Raw genomic sequence first — 26,297 nt, 5'->3', positions numbered from 1 at the left:
ATGGAGCAACCTATGGGCAACCTGGGGTCACCCATGGGCAACCTGGGGTCACCTATGGGCAACCTATGGGCAACCTGGAGTCACCTATGGGCAACCTGGAGCAACCTATGGGCAACCTGGGGTCACCCATGGAGCAACGTATGGGCAACCTGGGGTCACCCATGGGCAACCTGGGGTCACCTATGGGCAACCTATGGGCAACCTGGAGTCACCTATGGGCAACCTGGAGCAACGTATGGGCAACCTGGGGTCACCCATGGGCAACCTGGGGTCATCTATGGGCAACCTGGAGCAACCTATGGGCAACCTGGGGTCATCTATGGGCAACCTGGAGTCACCTATGGGCAACCTGGGGTCACCCATGGGCAACCTGGAGCAACCTATGGGCAACCTGGAGTCACCTATGGGCAACCTGGGTCACCTATGGGCAACCTGGAGTCACCTATGGGCAACCTGGAGCAACCTATGGGCTACCTGGGGTCACCTATGGGCAACCTATGGGCAACCTATGGGCAACCTGGAGCAACCTATGGGCAACCTGGGGTCACCTATGGGCAACCTGGAGCAACTTATGGGCAACCTGGGGTCACCTATGGGCAACCTATGGGCAACCTATGGGCAACCTGGAGCAACCTATGGGCAACCTGGGGTCACCCATGGGCAACCTGGAGCAACCTATGGGCAACCTGGGGTCACCTATGGGCAACCTCGGGTGACCTCGGCGTGACCCTGGTCGCCCCCTCCCCCCGGAAAAGGGGCGGGGCCTCTTAGGGTGCCACCCCCCAGCTCCCTCCAGCCCGAGGGGGCGGGGCTGGGGGGCGGGGCTCCTATTGGCTAAGGGGCTCCTTATGGGGGGGCGGGGCTCCAAGCACCCCCCGCCCCCTTTCCAGGCGACCCAGGCCCCGGTGCTGCGGGTGGGCGTGTCCCCCCCCCCGCGGCAGGGTGGGCGTGGCCTTCCCCCCTCAGCCCCGCCCCCTGCTCCCCCCCCACCCCGCCAGGGGTCGCCTCTCCCCCCCCCCCCTCGTCCCGCCCTTTCGCCCTGACGTCACCCGGCACCGCCTCCCCCGCCGCCATCTTGCGCCGCCGCCGCCGCTCCCCCGCCGCCTTCCGCCGCCTCCCGCCCGGCCCGGCCCGGCCCGGCCCCCCCCGGAGCCGCCCGCGGGGTCGGGCCCGGCCCCGCCATGGCCGAGGATTTCTGGGAGGCCCCGCGCCGCTGAGCCGGTAACGGGGGACCCCCCCCCGGCACCCCCCCCCCCTCCCGGGTCTCCTCAGGCCGGGCCCCCCCCCCCCGCTCTGAGGAGGCCGCTGGGGGCGGGGGGGGGGGGATGTGGAGGGGCGGGGGGGGGGGGGCTGAGGAGGCCACGCCCCCAATCGGCCACGCCCGCCCTTGGCCACGCCCAGCATCACCCAGGTGGCCTGGAGGGGGGACCCAGGGGGGACCCAGGAGTCCGGGGCGGGGGGGGGCAGGAGTTTGGGGGGGACCCAGGAGTTTGGGGGGACCCAGGAGTTGGGGGGACCCAGGCATTTGGAGGGACCCAGGCGTTTGGGGGGGACCCAGGCGTTCGAGGGGACCCAGGAGTTTGGGGGGACCCAGGGGTTTGGGGGGGGACCCAGGTGTCCTGGGTGGGGCAGGCGTTAGGGGGGACCCAGGCGTTTGGGGGGACCCAGGGGTTTGGGGGTGACCCAGGTGTTTGGGGGGACCCAGGCATTTGAGGTGACCCAGGTGTCCCGGGGGGGCAGGCGTTTGGGGGGACCCAGGCATTGGGGGGGACCCAGGAGTTTGAGGGGGACCCAGGCGTTTGGGGGGACCCAGGCATTTGGGGGGACCCAGGCGTTTGGGGGTGACCCAGGCGTTTGGGGGGACCCAGGAGTTGGGAGGACCCAGGCATCTGGGGGGGGACCCAGGCGTTTGGGGGGACCCAGGCATTTGGGGGGGACCCAGGCATTTGGGGGGACCCAGGCGTTTGGGGGTGACCCAGGCGTTTGGGGGGACCCAGGAGTTGGGGGGACCCAGGAGTTTGGGGGGACCCAGGAGTTGGGAGGACCCAGGCGTTTGGGGGGGGACCCAGGCATTTGGGGTGACCCAGGTGTCCTGGGGGGGGCAGGAGTTTGGGGGGACCCTGCCGTTCAGGAGGGACCCCAGGAGTTCTGGGGGGGACTCAGGAGTTTGGGGGTGACCCAGGAGTTTGGGGGGGCACCCAGGAGTTTGGGGGGGACACTCAGGAGTTTGGGGGGGACCTCGGTGTCCTGGGTGGGGACAGGAGTCTGGCGGGGACCCAGGAGTTTGGGGGGGGGGACCCAGGAGTTTGGGGGGGCCCAGGCATTTGGGGGGACACCCAGGAGTTTGGGGGGGTACCCAGGATTTTGGGGGGCACCCAGGCATTCAGGGGGCACCCAGGCGTTCCGGGGGGGGGTACCCAGGCATTCGGGTGGGGGGACCCCGGAGTTTGGGGGGGACCCCCAGGAGTTTGGGGGGGACCCAGGCGTTCCAGGGGGGAACCCAGGCGTTTGGGGGGGAGGGAACCAGGAGTTTGGGGGGGACCCAGGATTTTGGGGGGCACTCAGGCATTCAGGGGGCACCCAGGCGTTCGAGTGAGGGGGGACCCAGGAGTTTGGGGGGGGCCCAAGCATTCGGGGGGACACCCAGGAGTTTGGGGGGGCCCAGGCATTCAGGGGGCACCCAGGCGATCTGGGGGGGTACCCAGGCCTTCGAGTGGGGGGGACCCAGGAGTTTGGGGGGGGACCCAGGCATTTGGGGGGACCCCCAGGAGTTTGGGGGGACACCCAGGAGTTTGGGGGGGTACCCAGGAGTTTGGGGGGTACCCAGGAATTTGGGGGCACCCAGGCATTCAGGGGGCGCCCAGACGTTCCGGGGGGGGTACCCAGGCATTCGGGGGGACACCCAGGAGTTTGGGGGGGGGGCAGGAGTTTGGGGGGGACACCCAGGAGTTTGGGGGGACCCCGGTGTCCTGGGTGGGGGTAGGAGTCTGGCGGGGACCCAGGAGTTTGGGGGGGGGGACCCAGGAGTTTGGGGGACACCCAGGAGTTTGGGGGGGCCCAGGCATTTGGGGGGACACCCAGGAGTTTAGGGGGGACCTCCAGGAGTTTGGGGGGGACCCAGGCACCCACCCCACCCCCCACCCCCCCCCAGGGCTCCGCCATGGACCGGATGAAGAAGATCAAGCGGCAGCTGTCGATGACGCTGCGGGGGGGGCGCGCCCCCGAGAAGAGCCTGGGGGAGCCCCGAGACGGCCCCGGCAGCGACAGCGGTGAGCTCCGGCCCTTTAAGGGGCACCCCGCCCCTTTCCAAGAAACCCCACCCCTTTTAAGGGGAACCCCGCCTTTTTAAAAGGGGGCGCTTGTCCCTTTAAGAGAGCTAAGAGAAGGATTGGCAGGTGCCTGGCCCTTTAAGAGGCTTGGGGGGGCGTGGGAATTGAGGGGGGTGCCTGTCCCTTTAAGAGGCTGGAGAGGTGCCTGGCCCTTTAAGAAACTGGGAGTGGGGATTGAAGGGGGGTGCCTGTCCCTTTAAGAGGACTAAGATAGGGATTGGCAGGTGCCTGGCCCTTTAAGAGGCTGGGGGGGGGTGGGAATTGAGGGGGGTGCCTGTCCCTTTAAGAGGCTGGAGAGGTGCCTGGCCCTTTAAGAAACGGGGAGTGGGGATTGAAGGGGGGTGCCTGCCCCTTTAAGAGCTGGAGAGGTGCTTGGCCCTTTAAGAAACTGGGAGTGGGGATTGAAGAGGGGTGCCTGCCCCTTTAAGAGGCTGGAGAGGTGCCTGGCCCTTTAAGAAACTGGGAGTGGGGATTGAAGGGGGGTGCCTGGCCCTTTAAGAGAGCTAAGATAGGGATTGGCAGGTGCCTGGCCCTTTAAGAGGCTTGGGGGTGGGTGGGAATTGAGGGGGGTGCCTGTCTCTTTAAGAGCTTGGGGATGGGGACTGAGGGCGTGCCTGCCCCTTTAAGAGGCTGGAGAGGTGCCTGGCCCTTTAAGAAACGGGGAGTGGGGATTGAAGGGGGGTGCCTGTCCTTTAAGAGGGGTGCCTGTCCCTTTAAGAGATTGGAGAGGTGCCTGCCCCTTTAAGAGACGGGGGGTGGGGACGGAGAGGGCGTGCCTGGCCCTTTAAGAGGGTGCCTGTCCCTTTAAGGCAGCTGGAGGTGTTGGTTGAGAGAAGGTGCCTGCCCCCTTAAGAGGCCTGAGAGCTGCCTGGCCCTTTAAGAAACTGGGGGGGGTGAGGAGGAGGGTGAGAGGAGGGTGTGTCTGGCCCTTTAAGAGGATGCCTGGCCCTTTAAGAGGGCTGGGGCAGGGGTTGGTAGGGCGCCTGGCCCTTTAAGAGGCTGGAGAGGTGCCTGGCCCTTTAAGACAGCTGAGAGCAGGACTCAGTGGGGGGCCTGGCCCTTTAAGAGAATTGGGGTGGGGCTTGAGGAGGGTGCCTGGCCCTTTAAGAGGGGGGGGGTGTGGGGCTTCAGGGGGTGCCTGGCCCTTTAAGAAGGGAGGATGTGGGGCTTCAGAGGGTGCCTGGCCCTTTAAGAGGGGGGTGTGTGGGGCTTCAGGGGGTGCCTGGCCCTTTAAGAGGGGTGTGTGTGGGGCTTCAGGGGGTGCCTGGCCCTTTAAGAGGGGGGGTGTCCGGCCTCAGGGGGTGCCTGGCCCTTTAAGAGGGGGGGTGTCCGGCTTCAGTGGGTGCCTGGCCCTTTAAGAGGGGGGTGTCCGGCTTCAGGGGGTGCCTGGCCCTTTAAGAGGGGGGGTGTCCGGCCTCAGGGGGTGCCTGGCCCTTTAAGAGGGGGGGTGTCCGGCTTCGGGGCATCCCTGGCCCTTTAAGCCCTCCCCAGTGGGGTGCGCGGCCCCTTTAAGAGCCCCATGGGAGCTGTGGAGCCCCCCCCCCCTCGTGTCCCCATGTCCCCCCATGTCCCGCGTGTCCCCTGCCCACCCCCCATGTCCCCACCCCCCCCCCGGTCCCGCTGTGTCCCCCCATCTGTCCCCTCCCCCCCCCATGTCCCCTGCCCGTGTCCCCATCTGTCCCCTCCCCCCCGTGTCCCCTCCCCCCCCGTGTCCCCATCTGTCCCCTCCCCCCCCGTGTCCCCTCCCCCCCAGTGTCCCCATCTGTCCCTGGGTCCTGTCCCCGGGGTCCCCTCCTGTGTCACCACCTGTCCCCAGCTCCCCTGTCCCCGGGTCACCCCCCATGTCCCCGTGTCCCCCCAAATGTCCCATGTCCCCCCATGTCGCCCCCAAATGTCCCATGTCCCCCCCAAATGTCCCCATGTCCCCCCGTGTCCCCCCAAATGTCCCCATGTCCCCCCAAATGTCCCAATGTCCCCTCCATGTCCCCCCCAAATGTCCCCGTGTCCCCCCGTGTCCCCCATCTGTCCCCATGTCCCCCCCAAATGTCCCCATGTCCCCCCATGTCCCCCCCGTGTCCCCATCTGTCCCCATGTCCCCCCAAGTGTCCCCATGTCCCCCCATGTCCCCCCAAAGGTCCCCATGTCCCCCCATGTCCCCCCATGTCCCCCCAAATGTCCCCATGTCCCCCCCAAATGTCCCCATGTCCCCCATGTCCCCCCCGTGTCCCCCATCTGTCCCTGTGTCCCCCCCACATGTCCCCATGTCCCCCCAAATGTCCCCATGTCCCCCCCATGTCCCCCCATGTCCCCCTAAATGTCCCCATGTCCCCCCATGTCCCCCCATGTCCCCCCCGTGTCCCCCAAATGTCCCGTGTCCCCCCAAATGTCCCCGTGTCCCCCCCAAATGTCCCCCCATGTCCCCCCCAAATGTCCCCATGTCCCCCCATGTCCCCCCAAAGGTCCCCATGTCCCCCCAAATGTCCCCATGTCCCCCATGTCCCCCCAAAGGTCCCCATGTCCCCCCCAAATGTCCCCATGTCCCCCCATGTCCCCCCAAATGTCCCCGTGTCCCCCCAAATGTCCCCCCATGTCCCCCCAAATGTCCCCGTGTCCCCCCCAAATGTCCCCCCATGTCCCCCCAAAGGTCCCCATGTCCCCCCAAATGTCCCCATGTCCCCCCATGTCCCCCCCAAATGTCCCCATGTCCCCCATGGTCCCCCATGTCCCCCCAAATGTCCCCGTGTCCCCCCCAAATGTCCCCCCATGTCCCCCCCAAATGTGCCCATGTCCCCCCATGTCCCCCCAAATGTCCCCCCATGTCCCCCCAAATGTCCCCATGTCCCCCCATGTCCCCCCAAAGGTCCCCATGTCCCCCCCAAATGTCCCCATGTCCCCCCATGTCCCCCCAAATGTCCCCCCATGTCCCCCCCAAATGTCCCCATGTCCCCCCATGTCCCCCCAAAGGTCCCCATGTCCCCCCCAAATGTCCCCATGTCCCCCCATGTCCCCCCCAAATGTCCCCATGTCCCCCCCAAATGTCCCCATGTCCCCCCATGTCCCCCCCAAATGTCCCCCCATGTCCCCCCCAAATGTCCCCATGTCCCCCCATGTCCCCCCAAAGGTCCCCATGTCCCCCCCAAATGTCCCCATGTCCCCCCATGTCCCCCCAAATGTCCCCGTGTCCCCCCAAATGTCCCCCCATGTCCCCCCAAATGTCCCCATGTCCCCCCCAAATGTCCCCATGTCCCCCCATGTCCCCCCAAATGTCCCCATGTCCCCCCCAAATGTCCCCATGTCCCCCCATGTCCCCCCAAATGTCCCCATGTCCCCCCAAATGTCCCCATGTCCCCCCCATGTCCCCCCAAATGTCCCCATGTCCCCCCCATGTCCACCCCGTGTCCCCTGTCCCCGGGGAGGGGAATTGGGGGGTCCCTGGGGGGGCTTGGGGTGACCCTGGGAGCTGGGGGGGGGGGGGGATTTGGGGGGGTCCCAAGGGGTTTTTGGGGTCCCTGGGGACCCGGGGGGGGGCAGGGGTGGCCTTTTGGGGGGACAGTGGGACCCTGAGGGGGACAGGGGGGTCCCAAGGGGTTTGGGGGGGCCCTGGGGACACGGGGTGGGGGGGTCCCAGGGGAGGTTGGGGAGTCCTTGGAGATTGGGGGGGTCCTGGGGTTTTGGGGGGCCCTGGGGCCACAGAGGGGTCCCGGGGTTTTTTTGGGGGGAGGTTCCTGGGGGGGGCCCTAAGGGATTTTGGGGGGGTCCTGGGGAACATTTTGGGGTCCTGAGGGGGTTTTGGGGGGTCCTTGGGGACCTGGATGGGATTTGGGGGGGACCCTGGGAGTTGAGGGGGGTCATGGGGATTTGGGGGGGCTCTGGGGACCCAGGGGGGGTCCCAAGGGGCTTTAGGGGGGGTCTTGGGGACCTGGAGGGGGGTCCTTGAGGGATTTAGGGGGGGTCCCTTAAATTTGAGGGGGGGGGTGTCTTTGGCTTTTGGGGTGACTCTGAGGACCCGAGGGGGGGTCCTGGGGTTTTGGGGGGGCCCAGGGGACACAGAGGGATCCCAGGGGGTTTTGGGGGGGTCCCTGGGGGTTGAGGGGGGGGCTCTAGGGGAGTTGGGGGTCCCTAGAGAGGTTTGGGGGGGTCCTGGGGAGGGCGGGGGGGGAGGTCAGGTGGGGGCTTGGGGTGGCCCTGGGGTCCTGGGGGAGGGGGGGGGGGCCCTGGGAGGATTTGGGGGTGCCCTGGGGGGAATGGGGGGGGGGGGGAGTTGTGGGGGTCCTGGGGGGGCTTTGGGGGGGTTTTGGGGGGTCTGTGGGGCTTTGGGGGGGTCCGTGGGGCTTTGGGGGGGGGGAGGGGGGGTGGTCCTGGCGACCCGGGGCTGACCTTGAGGACTTTGGGGGGGGTGTCCCTTAAGTTTGGGGGGGGGGGGGGGGTGTCCTGGGCTTAGGGGGGGTCCCGTGAGGGTTTTGGGGTGCCCTGACCCCCCCTCTGCCCCCCCCCCCCCCCCCAGAGACGGGGGCGGAGGAGGGGCGCATGGGTTCGGATGGGGAGAGCGACCCCCCCTCGGGGACGTCCTCGGAGGAGGTGGCCTCCCCCGTCCGCCTCCGCCTGCGCCAGCACCCGCCTCGCCCCGGCTCCTCCGAGGTTTGGGGGGGGGCCTGGGGGAATTTGGGGGGGGGGGGTGTGTGTTTTTGGGGGGGCTTTGGAGGGGTTTTGGGGGGGTCCTGGGGGGATTTGGAGGGGTCCTGGGGGGCTTTTGAGAGGGTTTTGGGGGGGTTGGGAGGGTCGTGGGGGGCTTTGAGAGGGTTTTGGGGGGGTTTGGGGGGTCGTGGGGGGCTTTGAGAGGGTTTTGGGGGGGAGTTGGGGGGTCGTGGGGGGCTTTGGGGGGGTCCTAGGGGATTTTGGGGGGGATCCTGGGGGGATTTGAGAGGGTTTTGGGGGGTCCTGGGGGTCCTGGGGGGCTTTGGAGGGGTCCTAGGGGGTTTTGGGGGGATCCTGGGGGGCTTTTGAGAGGGTTTTGGGGGGGTTTGGGGGGTCGTGGGGGGCTTTGGGGGGGTCCTGGGGGGCTTTTGAGAGGGTTTTGGGGGGGTTTGGGGGGTCGTGGGGGGCTTTGGGGGGGTCCTAGGGGATTTTGGGGGGGATCCTGGGGGGATTTGAGAGGGTTTTGGGGGGTCCTGGGGGTCCTGGGGGGCTTTGGAGGGGTCCTAGGGGGTTTTGGGGGGATCCTGGGGGGCTTTGAGAGGGTTTTGGGGGGGTTGGGGGGGTCCTGGGGGGCTTTGGGGGGGTCCTGGGGGGCTTTTGAGAGGGTTTTGGGGGGGTTTGGGGGGTCATGGGGGGCTTTGGGGGGGTCCTGGGGGGCTTTTGAGAGGGTTTTGGGGGGGTTTGGGGGGTCGTGGGGGGCTTTCGGGGGGTCCTGGGGGGCTTTTGAGAGGGTTTTGGGGGGAGTTGGGGGGTCGTGGGGGGCTTTAGGGGGGTCCTAGGGGATTTTGGGGGGGATCCTGGGGGGATTTGAGAGGGTTTTGGGGGGGTCCTGGGGGGCTTTTGAGAGGGTTTTGGGGGGGTTGGGAGGGTCGTGGGGGGCTTTTGAGAGGGTTTTGGGGGGGGTTGGGGGGTCGTGGGGGGCTTTGGGGGGGTCCTGGGGGGCTTTTGAGAGGGTTTTGGGGGGGTTTGGGGGGTCGTGGGGGGCTTTGGGGGGGTCCTGGGGGGCTTTTGAGAGGGTTTTGGGGGGAGTTGGGGGGTCGTGGGGGGCTTTAGGGGGGTCCTAGGGGATTTTGGGGGGGATCCTGGGGGGATTTGAGAGGGTTTTGGGGGGGTCCTGGCGGGCTTTGGAGGGGTCCTGGGGGGCTTTTGAGAGGGTTTTGGGGGGTTTGGGGGGTCGTGGGGGGCTTTGGGGGGGTCCTGGGGGGGTTTTGGGGGGGATCCTGGGGGGCTTTAAGGGGGTCTACAGTGGGGTCTTGGGGGACTTTGGGGGGGTCCTGGAGGGTTTGGGGGGGTCCTGGGGGGCTTTGGGGGGGTCCTGGAGGGTTTGGGGGGGTCCTGGGGGGCTTTGAGGGGCCCTTGGGGGGCTCCTGAGGGTTTTGGGGGTCCCCGGGGTGTTTTGGGGGTCACCTGTGCCCCCCCTTTCCCCCCCCCCCCAGGACATCAACAAGCGCCTGTCGCTGCCGGCCGACACCCGCCTGCCCGAGGGGGGCCTGGGGCTGCCCGGGCCCCTCAGCCGCCGCCTGCGCCGCGTCTCCCTGGTGAGTCCCAGTACAAACCAGTATAAACCAGTACAAACCAGTATAAACCAGTTGGGGTCGGTATGGAAGCATAGGAACTAATAGGAGCGCTCCCAGTCCCCCCCAGTCCCCTCTGGTGGTGGCCCTTCTGCCGCCATGTCCCACTGGTGTGTTGCAGTTCAGGCCAGTATAAACCAGTACAAACCAGTACAAACCAGTATAAGCCAGTACAAACCAGTATAAACCAGTTTGTGTTGGTATGGAGGCATAGGAACTAATAGGAGCGCTCCCAGTCCCCCCCAGTCCCCTCTGGTGGTGGCCCTTCTGCCGCCATGTCCCACTGGTGTGTTGCAGTTCAGGCCAGTATAAACCAGTACAAACCAGTACAAACCAGTATAAGGCAGTACAAACCAGTATAAATCAGTTTGGGTCGGTATGGAGACGTAGGAACTAATAGGAGCGCTCCCAGTCCCCCCCAGTCCCCTCTGGTGGTGGCCCTTCTGCTGCTACGTCCCGCTGGTGTGTTCCAGTTCAGGCCAGTATAAACCAGTACAAGGCCAGTATAAACCAGTACAAACCAGTATAAACCAGTTTGTGTAGGTATGAGAGCGTAGGAACTAATAGGAGCGCTCCCAGTCCCCCCCAGTCGCCTCTGGTGGTGGCCCTTCTGCTGCTACGTCCCGCTGGTGTGTTCCAGTTCAGGCCAGTATAAACCAGTACAAACCGGTATAGGCTAGTATAGACCAGTATAAACCAGTATGGGTTCACATGGAGGAGTGGGAACTAATAACAACGTGCCTGGTGTCCCCCAGTCTCCTCAGCCGGCATCTGCACTGCATCTGCTGGGTGCATCCCACTGCAAACCACTATAAACCAGTATAAAGCTATACGAACTACTGTTAACCAGTACAGAGTGGTAAAAGCAACCAGTAACTGCCCCAGGGCCTCCCAGTGCCCCCCAGTCCCCTCTGGTGGTGGCCCCTCAGCTGTTACATCACCCAGGTGTGTCCCAGTATGGACCAGTATAAACCAGTATGGGATATGAGGGACCGATCCCACCCCCCCAGTGCCTCCCAGTGCCTCCCAGTTCTCCCAGTAACCATGTTCGTGTGTCCCCCCCCAGTCGGAGATTGGCTTCGGGAAGTTGGAGACCTACGTCAAACTGGACAAACTGGGAGAGGTGAGGGGCGCTCCCAGTGCGGGCTGGGGGGGGCGGGGCCACCCTGTGTCCCCCCATCCCCCCACGTCCCCCCCATGTCCCCATCTCCCCTGTCCCCCCCGATGTCCCCGTGTCCCCATGTCCCCATGTCCCCATGTCCCCCCCATGTCCCCCCGATGTCCCCGTGTCCCCCCATGTCCCCCCCATGTCCCCATGTCCCCCCATGTCCCCCCCATGTCCCCATGTCCCCATGTCCCCCCCATGTCCCCTGTCCCCCCGATGTCCCCATGTCCCCCCATGTCCCCCCCATGTCCCCATGTCCCCATGTCCCCATGTCCCCCCGATGTCCCCATGTCCCCCCCATGTCCCCATGTCCCCATGTCCCCATGTCCCCCTGATGTCCCCATGTCCCCTGATGTCCCCCCGATGACCCCCTGATGTCCCCATGTCCCCCCCATGTCCCCATGTCCCCATGTCCCCCCATGTCCCCACGTCCCCATGTCCCCCCCATGTCCCCATGTCCCCCCCATGTCCCCATGTCCCCATGTCCCCATGTCCCCCCGATGTCCCCATGTCCCCCCCATGTCCCCATGTCCCCATGTCCCCCCATGTCCCCATGTCCCCACGTCCCCATGTCCCCCCGATGTCCCCATGTCCCCACGTCCCCATGTCCCCCCCATGTCCCCATGTCCCCACGTCCCCATGTCCCCCCGATGTCCCCATGTCCCCCCCATGTCCCCATGTCCCCATGTCCCCCCGATGTCCCCATGTCCCCACGTCCCCCCGATGTCCCCATGTCCCCCCCATGTCCCCATGTCCCCATGTCCCCCCGATGTCCCCATGTCCCCACGTCCCCCCGATGTCCCCATGTCCCCCCGATGTCCCCTGTCCCCAGGGCACCTATGCCACGGTGTACAAGGGGCGCAGCAAACTGTCCCCATGTCCCCATGTCCCCCCCATGTCCCCATGTCCCCCCATGTCCCCATGTCCCCCCGATGTCCCCATGTCCCCCCATGTCCCCCCCATGTCCCCATGTCCCCCCCATGTCCCCATGTCCCCATGTCCCCCCGATGTCCCCATGTCCCCCCCATGTCCCCATGTCCCCATGTCCCCCCGATGTCCCCATGTCCCCACGTCCCCCCGATGTCCCCATGTCCCCCCCATGTCCCCATGTCCCCATGTCCCCCCGATGTCCCCATGTCCCCCCATGTCCCCTGTCCCCAGGGCACCTATGCCACGGTGTACAAGGGGCGCAGCAAACTGTCCCCATGTCCCCATGTCCCCATGTCCCCATGTCCCCCCATGTCCCCATGTCCCCATGTCCCCATGTCCCCCCGATGTCCCCATGTCCCCCGATGTCCCCTGTCCCCAGGGCACCTATGCCACGGTGTACAAGGGGCGCAGCAAACTGTCCCCATGTCCCCATGTCCCCATGTCCCCATGTCCCCCCCATGTCCCCATGTCCCCATGTCCCCCTGATGTCCCCATGTCCCCATGTCCCCATGTCCCCATGTCCCCCCGATGTCCCCACGTCCCCCCGATGTCCCCTGTCCCCAGGGCACCTATGCCACGGTGTACAAGGGGCGCAGCAAACTGTCCCCATGTCCCCATGTCCTCCCCATGTCCCCATGTCCCCATGTCCCCATGTCCCCCCGATGTCCCCATGTCCCCCCCATGTCCCCATGTCCCCCCATGTCCCCATGTCCCCCCGATGTCCCCATGTCCCCCCGATGTCCCCTGTCCCCAGGGCACCTATGCCACGGTGTACAAGGGGCGCAGCAAACTGTCCCCATGTCCCCCCCATGTCCCCATGTCCCCATGTCCCCATGTCCCCCCCATGTCCCCATGTCCCCCCGATGTCCCCCCCATGTCCCCATGTCCCCCCCATGTCCCCATGTCCCCATGTCCCCCCGATGTCCCCATGTCCCCCCATGTCCCCTGTCCCCAGGGCACCTATGCCACGGTGTACAAGGGGCGCAGCAAACTGTCCCCATGTCCCCATGTCCCCATGTCCCCATGTCCCCATGTCCCCCCGATGTCCCCATGTCCCCCCGATGTCCCCTGTCCCCAGGGCACCTATGCCACGGTGTACAAGGGGCGCAGCAAACTGTCCCCATGTCCCCATGTCCCCATGTCCCCCCCATGTCCCCATGTCCCCCCGATGTCCCCATGTCCCCCCATGTCCCCTGTCCCCAGGGCACCTATGCCACGGTGTACAAGGGGCGCAGCAAACTGTCCCCATGTCCCCATGTCCCCCCATGTCCCCATGTCCCCCCCATGTCCCCATGTCCCCATGTCCCCATGTCCCCATGTCCCCATGTCCCCCCCATGTCCCCATGTCCCCATGTCCCCATGTCCCCCCGATGTCCCCATGTCCCCCCGATGTCCCCTGTCCCCAGGGCACCTATGCCACGGTGTACAAGGGGCGCAGCAAACTGTCCCCATGTCCCCATGTCCCCCCCATGTCCCCATGTCCCCCCGATGTCCCCATGTCCCCCCGATGTCCCCTGTCCCCATGTCCCCATGTCCCCCCATGTCCCCCCGATGTCCCCATGTCCCCCCGATGTCCCCATGTCCCCATGTCCCCATGTCCCCCCGATGTCCCCATGTCCCCATGTCCCCATGTCCCCATGTCCCCCCGATGTCCCCATGTCCCCCCGATGTCCCCTGTCCCCAGGGCACCTATGCCACGGTGTACAAGGGGCGCAGCAAACTGTCCCCATGTCCCCATGTCCCCATGTCCCCATGTCCCCCCCATGTCCCCATGTCCCCCCATGTCCCCATGTCCCCCCCATGTCCCCATGTCCCCCCGATGTCCCCATGTCCCCCCATGTCCCCTGTCCCCAGGGCACCTATGCCACGGTGTACAAGGGGCGCAGCAAACTGTCCCCATGTCCCCATGTCCCCCCATGTCCCCATGTCCCCCCATGTCCCCGTGTCCCCCCACGTCCCCATGTCCCCATGTCCCCCCATGTCCCCATGTCCCCCCGATGTCCCCATGTCCCCATGTCCCCCCATGTCCCCATGTCCCCCCGATGTCCCCATGTCCCCATGTCCCCCCATGTCCCCATGTCCCCCCGATGTCCCCATGTCCCCATGTCCCCCCATGTCCCCATGTCCCCCCGATGTCCCCATGTCCCCATGTCCCCCCATGTCCCCATGTCCCCCCGATGTCCCCATGTCCCCCCATGTCCCCATGTCCCCATGTCCCCCCATGTCCCCATGTCCCCCCCATGTCCCCATGTCCCCATGTCCCCATGTCCCCCCATGTCCCCATGTCCCCCCCATGTCCCCATGTCCCCATGTCCCCATGTCCCCCCGATGTCCCCATGTCCCCCCGATGTCCCCTGTCCCCAGGGCACCTATGCCACGGTGTACAAGGGGCGCAGCAAACTGTCCCCATGTCCCCATGTCCCCATGTCCCCCCGATGTCCCCATGTCCCCCCGATGTCCCCTGTCCCCAGGGCACCTATGCCACGGTGTACAAGGGGCGCAGCAAACTGTCCCCATGTCCCCATGTCCCCATGTCCCCCCGATGTCCCCATGTCCCCCCGATGTCCCCTGTCCCCAGGGCACCTATGCCACGGTGTACAAGGGGCGCAGCAAACTGTCCCCATGTCCCCATGTCCCCATGTCCCCCCCATGTCCCCATGTCCCCATGTCCCCCCGATGTCCCCATGTCCCCCCGATGTCCCCTGTCCCCAGGGCACCTATGCCACGGTGTACAAGGGGCGCAGCAAACTGTCCCCATGTCCCCATGTCCCCATGTCCCCCCCATGTCCCCATGTCCCCCCCATGTCCCCATGTCCCCATGTCCCCATGTCCCCATGTCCCCCCGATGTCCCCTGTCCCCAGGGCACCTATGCCACGGTGTACAAGGGGCGCAGCAAACTGTCCCCATGTCCCCATGTCCCCATGTCCCCCCCATGTCCCCATGTCCCCCCCATGTCCCCATGTCCCCATGTCCCCATGTCCCCATGTCCCCCCGATGTCCCCTGTCCCTAGGGCACCTATGCCACGGTGTACAAGGGGCGCAGCAAACTGTCCCCATGTCCCCATGTCCCCATGTCCCCATGTCCCCCCCATGTCCCCCCATGTCCCCATGTCCCCATGTCCCCATGTCCCCCCGATGTCCCCATGTCCCCATGTCCCCCCGATGTCCCCATGTCCCCCCCATGTCCCCATGTCCCCCCGATGTCCCCATGTCCCCCCGATGTCCCCTGTCCCCAGGGCACCTATGCCACGGTGTACAAGGGGCGCAGCAAGCTGACCGAGAACCTGGTGGCGCTGAAGGAGATCAGGCTGGAGCACGAGGAGGGGGCCCCCTGCACCGCCATCCGCGAGGGTGGGGGCACGGGGGGGGCACCGGGGGGGGCACGGGGGTGGGGGGGCGCTGGGGGGCACGGGGACATGGGGACATGGGGGGGCACCCGGGGGGGGGGCACGGGGGGGGGGCACCGGGGGGGCACGGGGGCTGGGGACACCCGGGGTGGCACGGGGCGGGGGGGGGGCACCGGGGGGGCACAGGGGCTGGGGATACCCGGGGTGGCACGGGGTGGGGGGGCACCAGGGGGGTACGGGGACATGGGGACACCCGGGGTGGCACGGGGTGGGGGGGCACCAGGGGGGTACGGGGACATGGGGACACCCGGGGTGGCACGGGGTGGGGGGGTACCGGGGGGGTACGGGGACATGAGGACACCCGGGGTGGCACGGGGTGGGGGGGTACCGGGGGGGCACAGGGGCTGGGGATACCCGGGGGGGCACGGGGGGGGCGGGTACCGGGGGGGCACAGGGGCTGGGGATACCCGGGGGGGCACGGGGTGGGGGGACACCGGGGGGGCACGGGGCCTGGGGACACCCGGGGGGGGCACAGGGACATGGGGACATGGGGACATGGGGGGGCACCGGGGGGGGCACGGGGTGGGGGGGCACCGGAGGGGCACAGGGGCTGGGGACATGGGGACATGGGGGGGCACCGGGGGGACACGAGGACATGGGGACGTTGGGGGGGCACCGGGGGTGGCACGGGGTGGGGGGACATGGGGACATGGGGGGGCACAGGGACATGGGGACATGGGGGGGGCACTGGGAGTGGCACGGGGTGGGGGGGCACCCGGGTGGCACAGGGCTGGGGGGGCACCGAGGGGGTGGCACGGGGGCTGGGGACATGGGGACATGGGGGGGCACAGGGACATGGGGACATGGGGACATGGGGGGGCAGTGGGGGTGGCACGGGGTGGGGGGCACCGGGCGGGTGGCACAGGGTGGGGGGGCACCGGGGGGGCACAGGGGTGGGGACACCTGGGGTGGCACGGGGTGGGGGGGCACCGGGGGGGCACAGGGGCTGGGGACACCCGGGGGGGCATGGGGGGGGGGCACCGGGGGGGCACGGGGACATGGGGACATGGGGGGGCACTGGGGGGGGTGGCACGGGGTGAGGGGGCACCGGGGGGGCACGGGGACATGGGGACATGGGGGGGCACTGGGGGGGGTGGCACGGGGTGAGGGGGCACGGGGGGGCACGGGGACATGGGGACATGGGGGGGCACCCGGGGGGGGCACGGGGTGGGGGGGCACAGGGGCTGGGGACACCGGGGGTGGCACAGGGACAGGGGGACATGGGGACATGGGGGGGCAGCGGGGGTGGCATGGGCTGGGGGGGGACCAATGGGGTGGCACGGGGTGGGGGGGCACCAAGGGGGTGACGCGGGGGCTGGGGTGGCACTGGGGGGGGACGCGGGGGCTCCTGTGAGGCGGGGGGGGGGGGGGGCTCGCACGGCCCCGCACGGGGGCTGGGGCGAGGGCCGGGAGCGGGCAGGGGTTGGGTAGAGGTCTGGCAGGGGGCAGGCAGGGTCTGGCAGGGTCAGGCAGGGTGCAGGCAGGGTGCAGACAGGGTCTGGCAGGGGGCAGGCAGGTGCAGGCAGTGTCAGGCAGCGTGCAGGCAGGGGCAGGCAGGGGCAGGCAGGGTGCAGGCAGGGTTCAGGCAGGGTGCAGGCAGGGGCCAGCAGGGGCAGGCAGGGGTGCAGGCAGGGTGCAGGCAGGGGCAGGCAGGGGCAGGCAGGGGCCGGCAGGGGCCAGCAGGGGCAGGCAGGGGGCAGGCAGGGGGCAGGCAGGGGCCAGCAGGGGCAGGCAGGGTGCAGGCAGGGTGCAGGCAGGGGCTGGCAGTGGCAGGCAGGGTGCAGGCAGGGGCAGGCAGGGGCAGGCAGGGGCAGGCAGGGTCCGACAGGGTGCAGGCAGGGTCTGGCAGTGGCAGGCAGGGTGCAGGCAGGGTGCAGGCAGGGTGCAGGCAGGGGCTGAGGCCGCTGCCCCCGCAGTGTCCCTGCTGCGGGACCTCAAGCACGCCAACGTGGTGACGCTGCACGACATCGTCCACACGCCCCAGTGCCTCACCCTCGTCTTCGAGTACCTGGTCAGCACCCCAAAACCTCCCCCGCACCCCAAAACCCCCCCTGCACCCCAAAACCCCTCCCCCTGCACCCCAAAACCTCCCCCTGCACCCCAAAACCTCCCCCTGTACCCCAAAACCTCCCCCCGGCACCCCAAAACCTCCCCTGCACCCCAAACGCCCTCCTTTGCACCCCAAAACCTCCCCCCAGCACCCCAAAACCTCCCCCGCACCCCAAAACCTCCCCCCTGCACCCCAAAACCTCCCCTGCACCCCAAAACCCGTCCCCTGCACCCCAAAACCTCCCCCCGGCAAGCCAAAACCTCCCCCCTGCACCCCAAAACCCCCCTGCACCCCAAACACCCTCCCCTGCACCCCAAAACCTCCCCTGCACCCCAAACGCCCTCCCCTGCACCCCAAAACCTCCCCCGCACCCCAAAACCTCCCCCCTGCACCCCAAAACCCCCCCTGCACCCCAAAATCCCTCCCCTGCACCCCAAACACCCTCCCCGGCACCCCAAAACCTCCCCTGCACCCCAAACGCCCTCCTTTGCACCCCAAAACCCCCCCTGCAACCCAAAACCTCCCCTGCAACCCAAAACCCCCCCTGCACCCCAAAACCCCTCCCCTGCACCCCAAAACCTCCCCCCGGCACCCCAAAACCCCTCCCCTGCACCCCAAAACCTCCCCCTGTACCCCAAAACCCCTCTCCTGCACCCCAAAACCTCCCCCGGCACCCCAAAACCTCCCCTGCACCCCAAAAGCCCTCCCCTGCACCCCAAAACCTCCCCCCTGAACCCCAAAACACCTCCCCTGCACCCCAAAACCTCCCCTGCACCCCAAAACACCTCCCCTGCACCCCAAAACCTCCCCCCTGAACCCCAACACCTCCCCGTGCACCCCAAAACCTCCCCCCAGCACCCCAAAACCCCTCCCCTGCACCCCAAAACCTCTCCCTGCACCCCAAAACACCTCCCCTGCACCCCAAAACCTCCCCCCTGCACCCCAAAACCTCCCCGTGCACCCCAAAACCTCCCCCCGGCACCCCAAAACCCCTCCCCTGCACCCCAAAACACCCCCCTGGGACCCCCCAACCCCTCCCGTGAACCCCAAATCCCACCCTGAACCCGCAAAATTTCCCCTTGGGCCCCCCCCCAAGCCCCCTGAACCCTAAAATCCCCCCTTGAACCCCCAAACCTCTCCTGCACCCCAAAATCCCCCCCCCGAAACCACCAACTTCTGCACCCCAAAACCTCCCCCCTGTACCCCAACCCCCCCCCAGGACCCTAAAATCCACCCCCGGGCCCCCCCACCTTCCCCCTGTACCCCAAAACCTCCCCTGCACCCCAAAACCTCCCCTTGCACCCCAAAATCCCCTCCTGGGCACCCCCAAATTCCCCCCCAAGACCCCCACCCCCAGGGACCCCCAAATCCCCCCAGTGCCCCCCAACTCCCCCCTGGGGTCCCCCAAATCCCCCTTGGGACCCCCAAGTCCCCCCCCAGGGCCCCCCTTCTTCTCCCGTGGACCCCCCCTAGATACCCCAGGGACCCCCAACTCCCCCCAGTGCCCCCCAAATCCCCCCTGGGGTCCCTCAACTCCCCCCTGGGGTCCCCCAAATCCCCCTTGGGACCCCCAAGTCCCCCCCCAGGGCCCCCCTTCTTCTCCCGTGGACCCCCCCTAGATACCCCAGGGACCCCCAACTCCCCCCAGTGCCCCCCAAATCCCCCCTGGGGTCCCTCAACTCCCCCCTGGGGTCCCCCAAATCCCCCTTGGGACCCCCAAGCCCCCCCCAGACACCCACAGCCCCCCCAAATCCCCCCTAGGGCCCCCCGAAATCCCCTACCAATCCCCCCCAGGCCCCCCCCCACCCCCACGGACCCCCAATTCCCCCCCCCAGCCCCCCCAAATCCCCCCTAACCCCACCCAGGGGACCCCCCCCGTGACCCCCCCTCCTCCGTAGCCCCCTCCAAACCGTCCCCTTTTTGGGGTCCCCCCCCCCCGCCCCCCCAATTTCAGGACCGGGACCTCAAGCAGTACCTGGACGACTGCGGCAGCGTCATCAGCATGCACAACGTCAAGGTGGGCGGGGCGGGGGCGGGGCGGGGGCGGGGCGAGGGGCGGGGCGAGGGGGTGAGGGGCGTGCGAGGGGGTCGGGGGCGTGCGAGGGGGTTGGGTGTGCGATGGGTGAGGGGCGTGCGAGGGGCGTGCGAGGGGGCCGCAGGCGTGCGAGGGGCGTGCGAGGGGCGTGCGAGGGGCGTGCGAGGGGCGTGCGAGGGGGTCAGCGGCGTGCGAGGGGGTTGGGTGTGCGACGGGTGAGGGGCGTGCGAGGGGGTGAGGGGCGTGCGAGGGGCGTGCGAAGGGCGTGCGAGGGGGTCAGGGGCGTGCGAGGGGCGTGCGAGGGGCGTGCGAGGGGGTCAGGGGCGTGCGAGGGGCGTGCGAGGGGGTTGGGGGCGTGCGAGGGGGTCGGGTGTGCGAGGGGCGTGCGAGGGGGTTGGGGGCATGCGAGGGGCGGGCGAGGGGGCCGCAGGCGTGCGAGGGGCGTGCGAGGGGGTTGGGCGTGCGAGGGGCGTGCGAGGGGGCCAGGGGCGTGCGAGGGGGTTGGGTGTGCAATGGGTGAGGGGCGTGCGAGGGGCGTGCGAGGGGATTGGGGGTGTGCAAGGGGCATGCGAAGGGGTTGGGGGCGTGCGAGGGGGTTGGGGGCGTGCGAGGGGGTTGGGTGTGCGAGGGGCGTGCGAAGGGTGTGCAACGGGGGAGGGGCGTGCGAAGGGGTTGGGGGCTTGCAAGGGGGTTGGGCGTGCGAGGGGCGTGCGAGGGGGTTGGGTGTGCGATGGGTGAGGGGCGTGCGAGGGGCGTGCGAGGGGGTCGGGGGCATGCGAGGGGGTTGGGGGCGTGCGAGGGGGTTGGGGGTGCGAGGGACGTGCAAGGGGGTGAGGGGCGTGCGAGGGGGTTGGGGGTGCGAGGGGCGTGCAAGGGGGTGAGGGGCGTGCGAGGGGGTCGGGGGTGCGAGGGGCGTGCAAGGGGGTGAGGGGCGTGCGAGGGGGTTGGGGGTGCGATGGGTGAGGGGCGTGCGAGGGGCGTGCGAGGGGCGTGCGAGGGGGTCGGGGGCGTGCGAGGGGATTGGGGGTGTGCGAGGGGCGTGCGAGGGGGTCGGGGGCGTGCGAGGGGATTGGGGGTGTGCGAGGGGCGTGCGAGGGGGTTGGGGGCGTGCGAGAGGCGTGCGAGGGGGTTGGGTGTGCGACGGGTGAGGGGCGTGCGAGGGGCGTGCGAGGGGGTCGGGGCGTGCGAGGGGGTTGGGCGTGCGAGGGGCGTGCGGGTGCGATGGGTGAGGGGCGTGCGAGGGGGTTGAGGTGTGCAAGGGACGTGCGAGGGGGTTGGGGGTGCGAGGGGCGTGCATGGGGGTGAGGGGCGTGCGAGGGGGTCGGGGGTGCGAGGGGCGTGCAAGGGGGTGAGGGGCGTGCGAGGGGGTCGGGGGCGTGCGAGGGGATTGGGGGTGTGCGAGGGGCGTGCGAGGGGGTTGGGGGCGTGCGAGAGGCGTGCGAGGGGGTTGGGTGTGCGACGGGTGATGGCGTGCGAGGGGCGTGCGAGGGGGTTGGGGTGTGCGAGGGGCGTGCGAGGGGATTGGGGGCGTGCGAGGGGCGTGCGAGGGGGTCAGGGGCGTGCGAGGGGGTGAGGGGCGTGCGAGGGGGTTGGGGTGTGTGAGGAGGTTGAGTGTGTGAGGGGCGTGCGAGGGGGTCGGGTGTGCGAGGGGTGTGCGAGGGGATTGGGGGTGTGCGAGGGGCGTGCGAGGGGCGTGCGAGGGGCGTGCGAGGGGGTTGGGGGCGTGCGAGGGGCGTGCGAGGGGGTTGGGTGTGCAATGGGTGAGGGGCGTGCGAGGGGCGTGCGAGGGGGTTGAGGTGTGCGAGGGGCGTGCGAGGGGGTTGGGGGCATGCGAGGGGCGTGCGAGGGGGCCAGGGGCGTGTGAGGGGCGTGCGAGGGGGTCAGGGGCGTGCGAGGGGCGTGCGAGGGGGTGAGGGGCGTGCAAGGGGCGTGCGAGGGTGTTGGGGTGTGCGAGGGGGTTGAGTGTGTGAGGGGCGTGCGGGGGGGTTAGGGGTGTGCGAGGGGCGTGTGAGGGGCGTGCGAGGGGGTCGGGGGCGTGCGAGGGGGTTGGGATGGGTGAGGGGCGTGCGAGGGGTGTGCGAGGGGGTTGGGGGCGTGCGAGGGGGTTGGGCGTGCGAGGGGCGTGCGAGGGGGTCGGGTGTGCGAGGGGCGTGCGAGGGGGTTGGGGGCGTGCGAGGGGGCTGCAGGCGTGCGAGGGGCGTGCGAGGGGGTTGGGGGTGCGATGGGTGAGGGGCGTGCGAGGGGCGTGCGAGGGGCGTGCGAGGGGGTCGGGGGCGTGCAAGGGGGTTGGGTGTGCGATGGGTGAGGGGCGTGCGAGGGGCGTGCAAGGGGGTCGGGGGCGTGCGAGGGGCGTGTGAGGGGCGTGCGAGGGGGTCGGGGGTGTGCAAGGGGCGTGTGAGGGGCGTGCGAGGGGGTCGGGGGTGTGCAAGGGGCGTGTGAGGGGCGTGCGAGGGTTGGGGGCGTGCGAGGGAGTTGGGTGTGCGAGGGGCGTGCGAGGGGGTTGGGGCGTGCGAGGGGGTTGGGGGCGTGCGAGGAGCCCCCCGCGAGCCTCTGTGCCCTCTCCGGAGCCCGCGATGCCATGGGGGTCCCATAGGGTGCCTCTATAGGTGCGAGGGGATCCCCGGGCGTGCGAGGGGCGTGCGAGGGGGTCGGGGGCGTGCGAGGGGCGTGCGAGGAGTTGTGCAAGGGGCCGTGTTTTGGGGGGGGCGGGGGGGGGGCAGCTCTTCCTCTTCCAGCTGCTGCGGGGCCTGGCCTTCTGCCACCGGCACAAGGTGCTGCACCGCGACCTCAAGCCCCAGAACCTCCTGCTCAGCCGGCGGGGGGACCTCAAACTCGCCGATTTCGGTGAGGGGGGGGCACCCCGAAATCTCACAGCCCAGCCGGGAACACCCCCCCCCGCCCCCCAAAATAGCTGGGAGGCGGAAAAAACCACCCCAGGACCCCCCCCCCAAAAAGGCCTGGGAGTGTGAAAGTTCACCCCAGGAGCTCAAAAATTCACCCTGGGAGTCTCAAAACCCACCCTGGGACCCCAAAAATTCACCCTGGGACCCCAAAAATTCACTCTGGGACCCCCAAAAATTCACCTTGGAACCCCAAAAATTCACCCTGGGACCCCCAAAAATTCACCTTGGAACCCCAAAAATCCACCCTGGGAGCCCAAAAATGCACCCTGGGACCCCCAAAAATTCACCTTGGAACCCCAAAAATTCACCCTGGGACCCCAAAAATTCACTCTGGGACCCCTAAAACCCACCCTGGGACCCCAAAAATTCACCCTGGGACTCCAAAAATTCACTCTGGGACCCCCAAAACCCATCCTGGGACCCCAAAAATTCACTCTGGGACCCCTAAAACCCACCTTGGAACCCCAAAAATTCACCCTGGGACGCCAAAAATTCACCCTGGGACGCCAAAAATTCACCCTGGGACCCCAAAAATTCACTCTGGGACCCCTAAAACCCACCCTGGGACCCCAAAAATTCACCCTGGGACCCCCAAAACGCACCCTGGGACGCCAAAAATTCACCCTGGGACCCCTAAAACCCACCCTGGGACCCCAAAAATTCACCCTGGGACCACCAAAACGCACCCTGGGATGCCAAAAATTCACCCTGGGACCCCAAAAATTCACTCTGGGACCCCTAAAACCCACCCTGGGACCCCAAAAATTCACCCTGGGACCACCAAAATGCACCCTGGGACCCCAAAAATTCACCCTGGGACCCCAAAAATCCACCTTGGAACCCCAAAAATTCACCCTGGGACCCCCAAAACGCACCCTGGGATGCCAAAAATTCACCCTGGGAGCCCAAAAATCCACCCTGGGAGCCCCAAAACGCACCCTGGGACCCCAAAAATTCACTCTGGGACCCCTAAAACCCACCCTGGGACCCCAAAAATTCACCCTGGGACCCCAAAAATTCACTCTGGGACCCCTAAAACCCAGCCTGGGACCACAAAAATTCACCCTGGGACCCCAAAAATTCACTCTGGGACCCCTAAAACCCACCCTGGGACCCCAAAAATTCACCCTGGGACCCCAAAAATTCACTCTGGGACCCCTAAAACCCACCCTGGGACCCCAAAAATTCACCCTGGGACTCCAAAAATTCACTCTGGGACCCCCAAAACCCAGCCTGGGAGCCCAAAAATCCACCCTGGGACCCCCAAAACCCACCCTGGGACCCCAAAAATTCACCGTGGGACCCCCCAAAACGCCTGGGAGTCCGAAAATCCACCCTGGGAGCCCCAAAACGCACCCCGGGAGCCCAAAACTTCACCCTGGGACCCCCAAAACCCACCCTGGGACCCCAAAAATCCACCTTGGGACTCTCAAAATTCATCCTGGGATCCCTAAAACCCACCCTGGGACCCCAAAAATTCACTCTGGGACCCCCAAAACCCACCCTGGGAGCCCAAAAATCCACCTCAGGAACCCCAAAACGCCTGGGAGTCTGAAAATCCACCCTGGGGCCCCAAAAATTCACCCTGGGACCCCAAAAATTTACCCTGGGACCACCCAAACCCCCCAAACCCACCCTGGGAGCCCCAAAACCCACTTTGGGACCCCAAAAGTTCACCCTGGAACCCCCAAAACCCACCTTGGGACCCCAAAAATTCGCCCTGGGACCTCCAAAACCCCTGGGAGCTCAAAAATCCACCCTGGGACCCCAAAATTTACTCTGGGAACGCCCAAAACTCCCCAAACCCACCCTGGGACCCCAAAAATTCACCCTGGGACCCCCAAAACCCTCCCTGGGACCCCAAAACCCACCCTGGGACCCCAATTCCCCCCCAGGGACTCCCTTGGGCCCCCCCAATTTCCTCCAGAACCCCCAATTCCCCCCTCAGACACCCCCTTTGCCCCCCCCCAGGGACCCCAGTTACCCCCCAGGGACCCCTTAGGGACCCCAGTTCCCCCCTAGGGACCCCAGTTCCCCCCCAGGACCCCCTTAGGGACCCCAATTCCCCCCCAGGGACCCCAGTTCCCCCCCAGTACCCCCTTAGAGACCCCAATACCCCCCCAGGGACTCCCTTGGGCCCCCCCAATTTCCTCCAGGACCCCCAATTCCCCCCTCAGACACCCCATTTGCCCTCCCCAGGGACCCCAGTTACTCCCCAGGACCCCCTTAGGGACCCCAATTCCCTCCCCAGGGACCCCAGTTACCCCCCCAGGACCCCCTTAGGGACCCCAATTACCCCCCCAGGGACCCCAGATGCCCCCCAGGACCCCCTTAGAGACCCCAATTCCCCCCCAGGGACCCCAATTCCCCCTCCAGGGACCCCAGTTACCCCCCCAGGACCCCCTTAGGGACCCCTGTTCCCCTCCAGGGACCCCAGTTCCACCCCAGGACCCCCTTAGGGACCCCAATTCCTCCCCAAGGACCCCAGTTACCCCCCCAGGGACCCCTTAGAGACCCCAATACCCCCCCAGGGACTCCCTTGGGCCCCCCCAGTTTCCTCCAGAACCCCCAATTCCCCCCTCAGACACCCCATTTACCCTCCCCAGGGACCCCAGTTACCCTCCAGGACCCCCTTAGGGACCCCAATTCCCCCCTAGGGACCCCTGTTCCCCTCCAGGGACCCCAGTTACCATCCCCAGGACCCCCTTAGGGACCCCAATTCCCTCTCCAGGGACCCCAGTTACCCCCCCAGGACCCCCTTAGGGACCCCAATTACCCCCCCAGGGACCTCAGATGCCCCCCAGGACCCCCTTAGGGACCCCAATTCCCCCTCCAGGGACCCCAGTTACCCCCCCAGGGACCCCTTAGGGACTCCAATTCCCCCCTAGGGACCCCAGTTCCCCCCCAGGGACCCCTTTGGGCCCCCCAATTTCCTCCAGCACCCCCAATTCCCCCCTCAGACACCCCATTTGCCCTCCCCAGGGACCCCAGTTACCCCCCCAGGGCCCCCTTAGGGACCCCAATTACCCCCCCAGGGACCCCAGATGCCCCCCAGGACCCCCTTAGAGACCCCAATTCCCCCCCAGGGACTCCAGTTGCCGTCCCAGGACCCCCTTAGAGACCCCAATTCCCCCCTAGGGACCCCAGTTCCCCCCCAGGACCCCCTTAGGGACCCCAATTCCTCCCCAAGGACCCCAGTTACCCCCCCAGGGACCCCTTAGAGACCGCAATTCCCCCCCAGGGACTCCCTTGGGCCCCCCCAATTTCCTCCAGCACCCCCAATTCCCCCCTCAGACACCCCATTTGCCCTCCCCAGGGACCCCAGTTACCCTCCAGGACCCCCTTAGGGACCCCAATTCCCCCCTAGGGACCCCTGTTCCCCTCCAGGGACCCCAGTTACCCCCCCAGGACCCCCTTAGGGACCTCAATTCCCCCTCCAGGGACCCCAGTTACCCCCCCAGGACCCCCTTAGGGCCCCCAATTCCCCCCTAGCGACCCCAGTTCCCCCCCAGGACCCCCTTAGGGACCCCAATTCCTCCCCAAGGACCCCAGTTACCCCCCCAGGGACCCCTTAGAGACCCCAATACCCCCCCAGGGACTCCCTTGGGCCCCCCCAGTTTCCTCCAGAACCCCCAATTCCCCCCTCAGACACCCCATTTACCCTCCCCAGGGACCCCAGTTACCCTCCAGGACCCCCTTAGGGACCCCAATTCCCCCCTAGGGACCCCTGTTCCCCTCCAGGGACCCCAGTTACCCCCCCCAGGACCCCCTTAGGGACCCCAATTACCCCCCCAGGGACCCCAGATGCCCCCCAGGACCCCCTTAGGGACCCCAATTCCCCCTCCAGGGACCCCAGTTACCCCCCCAGGACCCCCTTAGGGACCCCAATTCCCCCTCCAGGGACCCCAGTTACCCCCCCAGGGACCCCTTAGGGACTCCAATTCCCCCCTAGGGACCCCAGTTCCCCCCCAGGGACTCCTTTGGCCCCCCCCAATTTCCTCCAGCACCCCCAATTCCCCCCTCAGACACCCCATTTGCCCTCCCCAGGGACCCCAGTTACCCTCCAGGACCCCCTTAGGGACCCCAATTCCCCCCTAGGGACCCCTGTTCCCCTCCAGGGACCCCAGTTACCCCCCCAAGACCCCCTTAGGGACCCCAATTCCCCCTCCAGGGACCCTAGTTACCCCCCCGGGACCCCCTTAGGGACC

General features: G+C 67.7%; 1 protein-coding gene across 1 annotated transcript; it reads left to right on the top strand.

Annotated features, from left to right (window-relative positions):
* Positions 1–1,095: 1,095 nt before the first annotated feature.
* On the top strand, positions 1,096–22,030 carry LOC142077560 (cyclin-dependent kinase 16-like; the record flags this gene model as incomplete). The annotated part of the gene is made up of 9 exons (XM_075139501.1): positions 1,096–1,221; positions 3,152–3,269; positions 7,834–7,967; positions 9,461–9,562; positions 10,665–10,721; positions 14,931–15,045; positions 17,018–17,112; positions 19,106–19,168; positions 21,922–22,030. Coding segments are annotated over exons 2-9 (784 nt in total), but the record flags the coding sequence as incomplete, so codon positions are not given.
* Positions 22,031–26,297: the final 4,267 nt, after the last annotated feature.

The sequence above is a fragment of the Calonectris borealis genome, unplaced genomic scaffold (genome assembly GCF_964195595.1).
Source record: "Calonectris borealis unplaced genomic scaffold, bCalBor7.hap1.2 HAP1_SCAFFOLD_303, whole genome shotgun sequence".
NCBI classification, from domain to species: Eukaryota; Metazoa; Chordata; class Aves; order Procellariiformes; family Procellariidae; genus Calonectris; species Calonectris borealis.
Note: the sequence above shows the minus strand (reverse complement) of the source record. Positions and strands in the feature narration are given on the sequence as shown.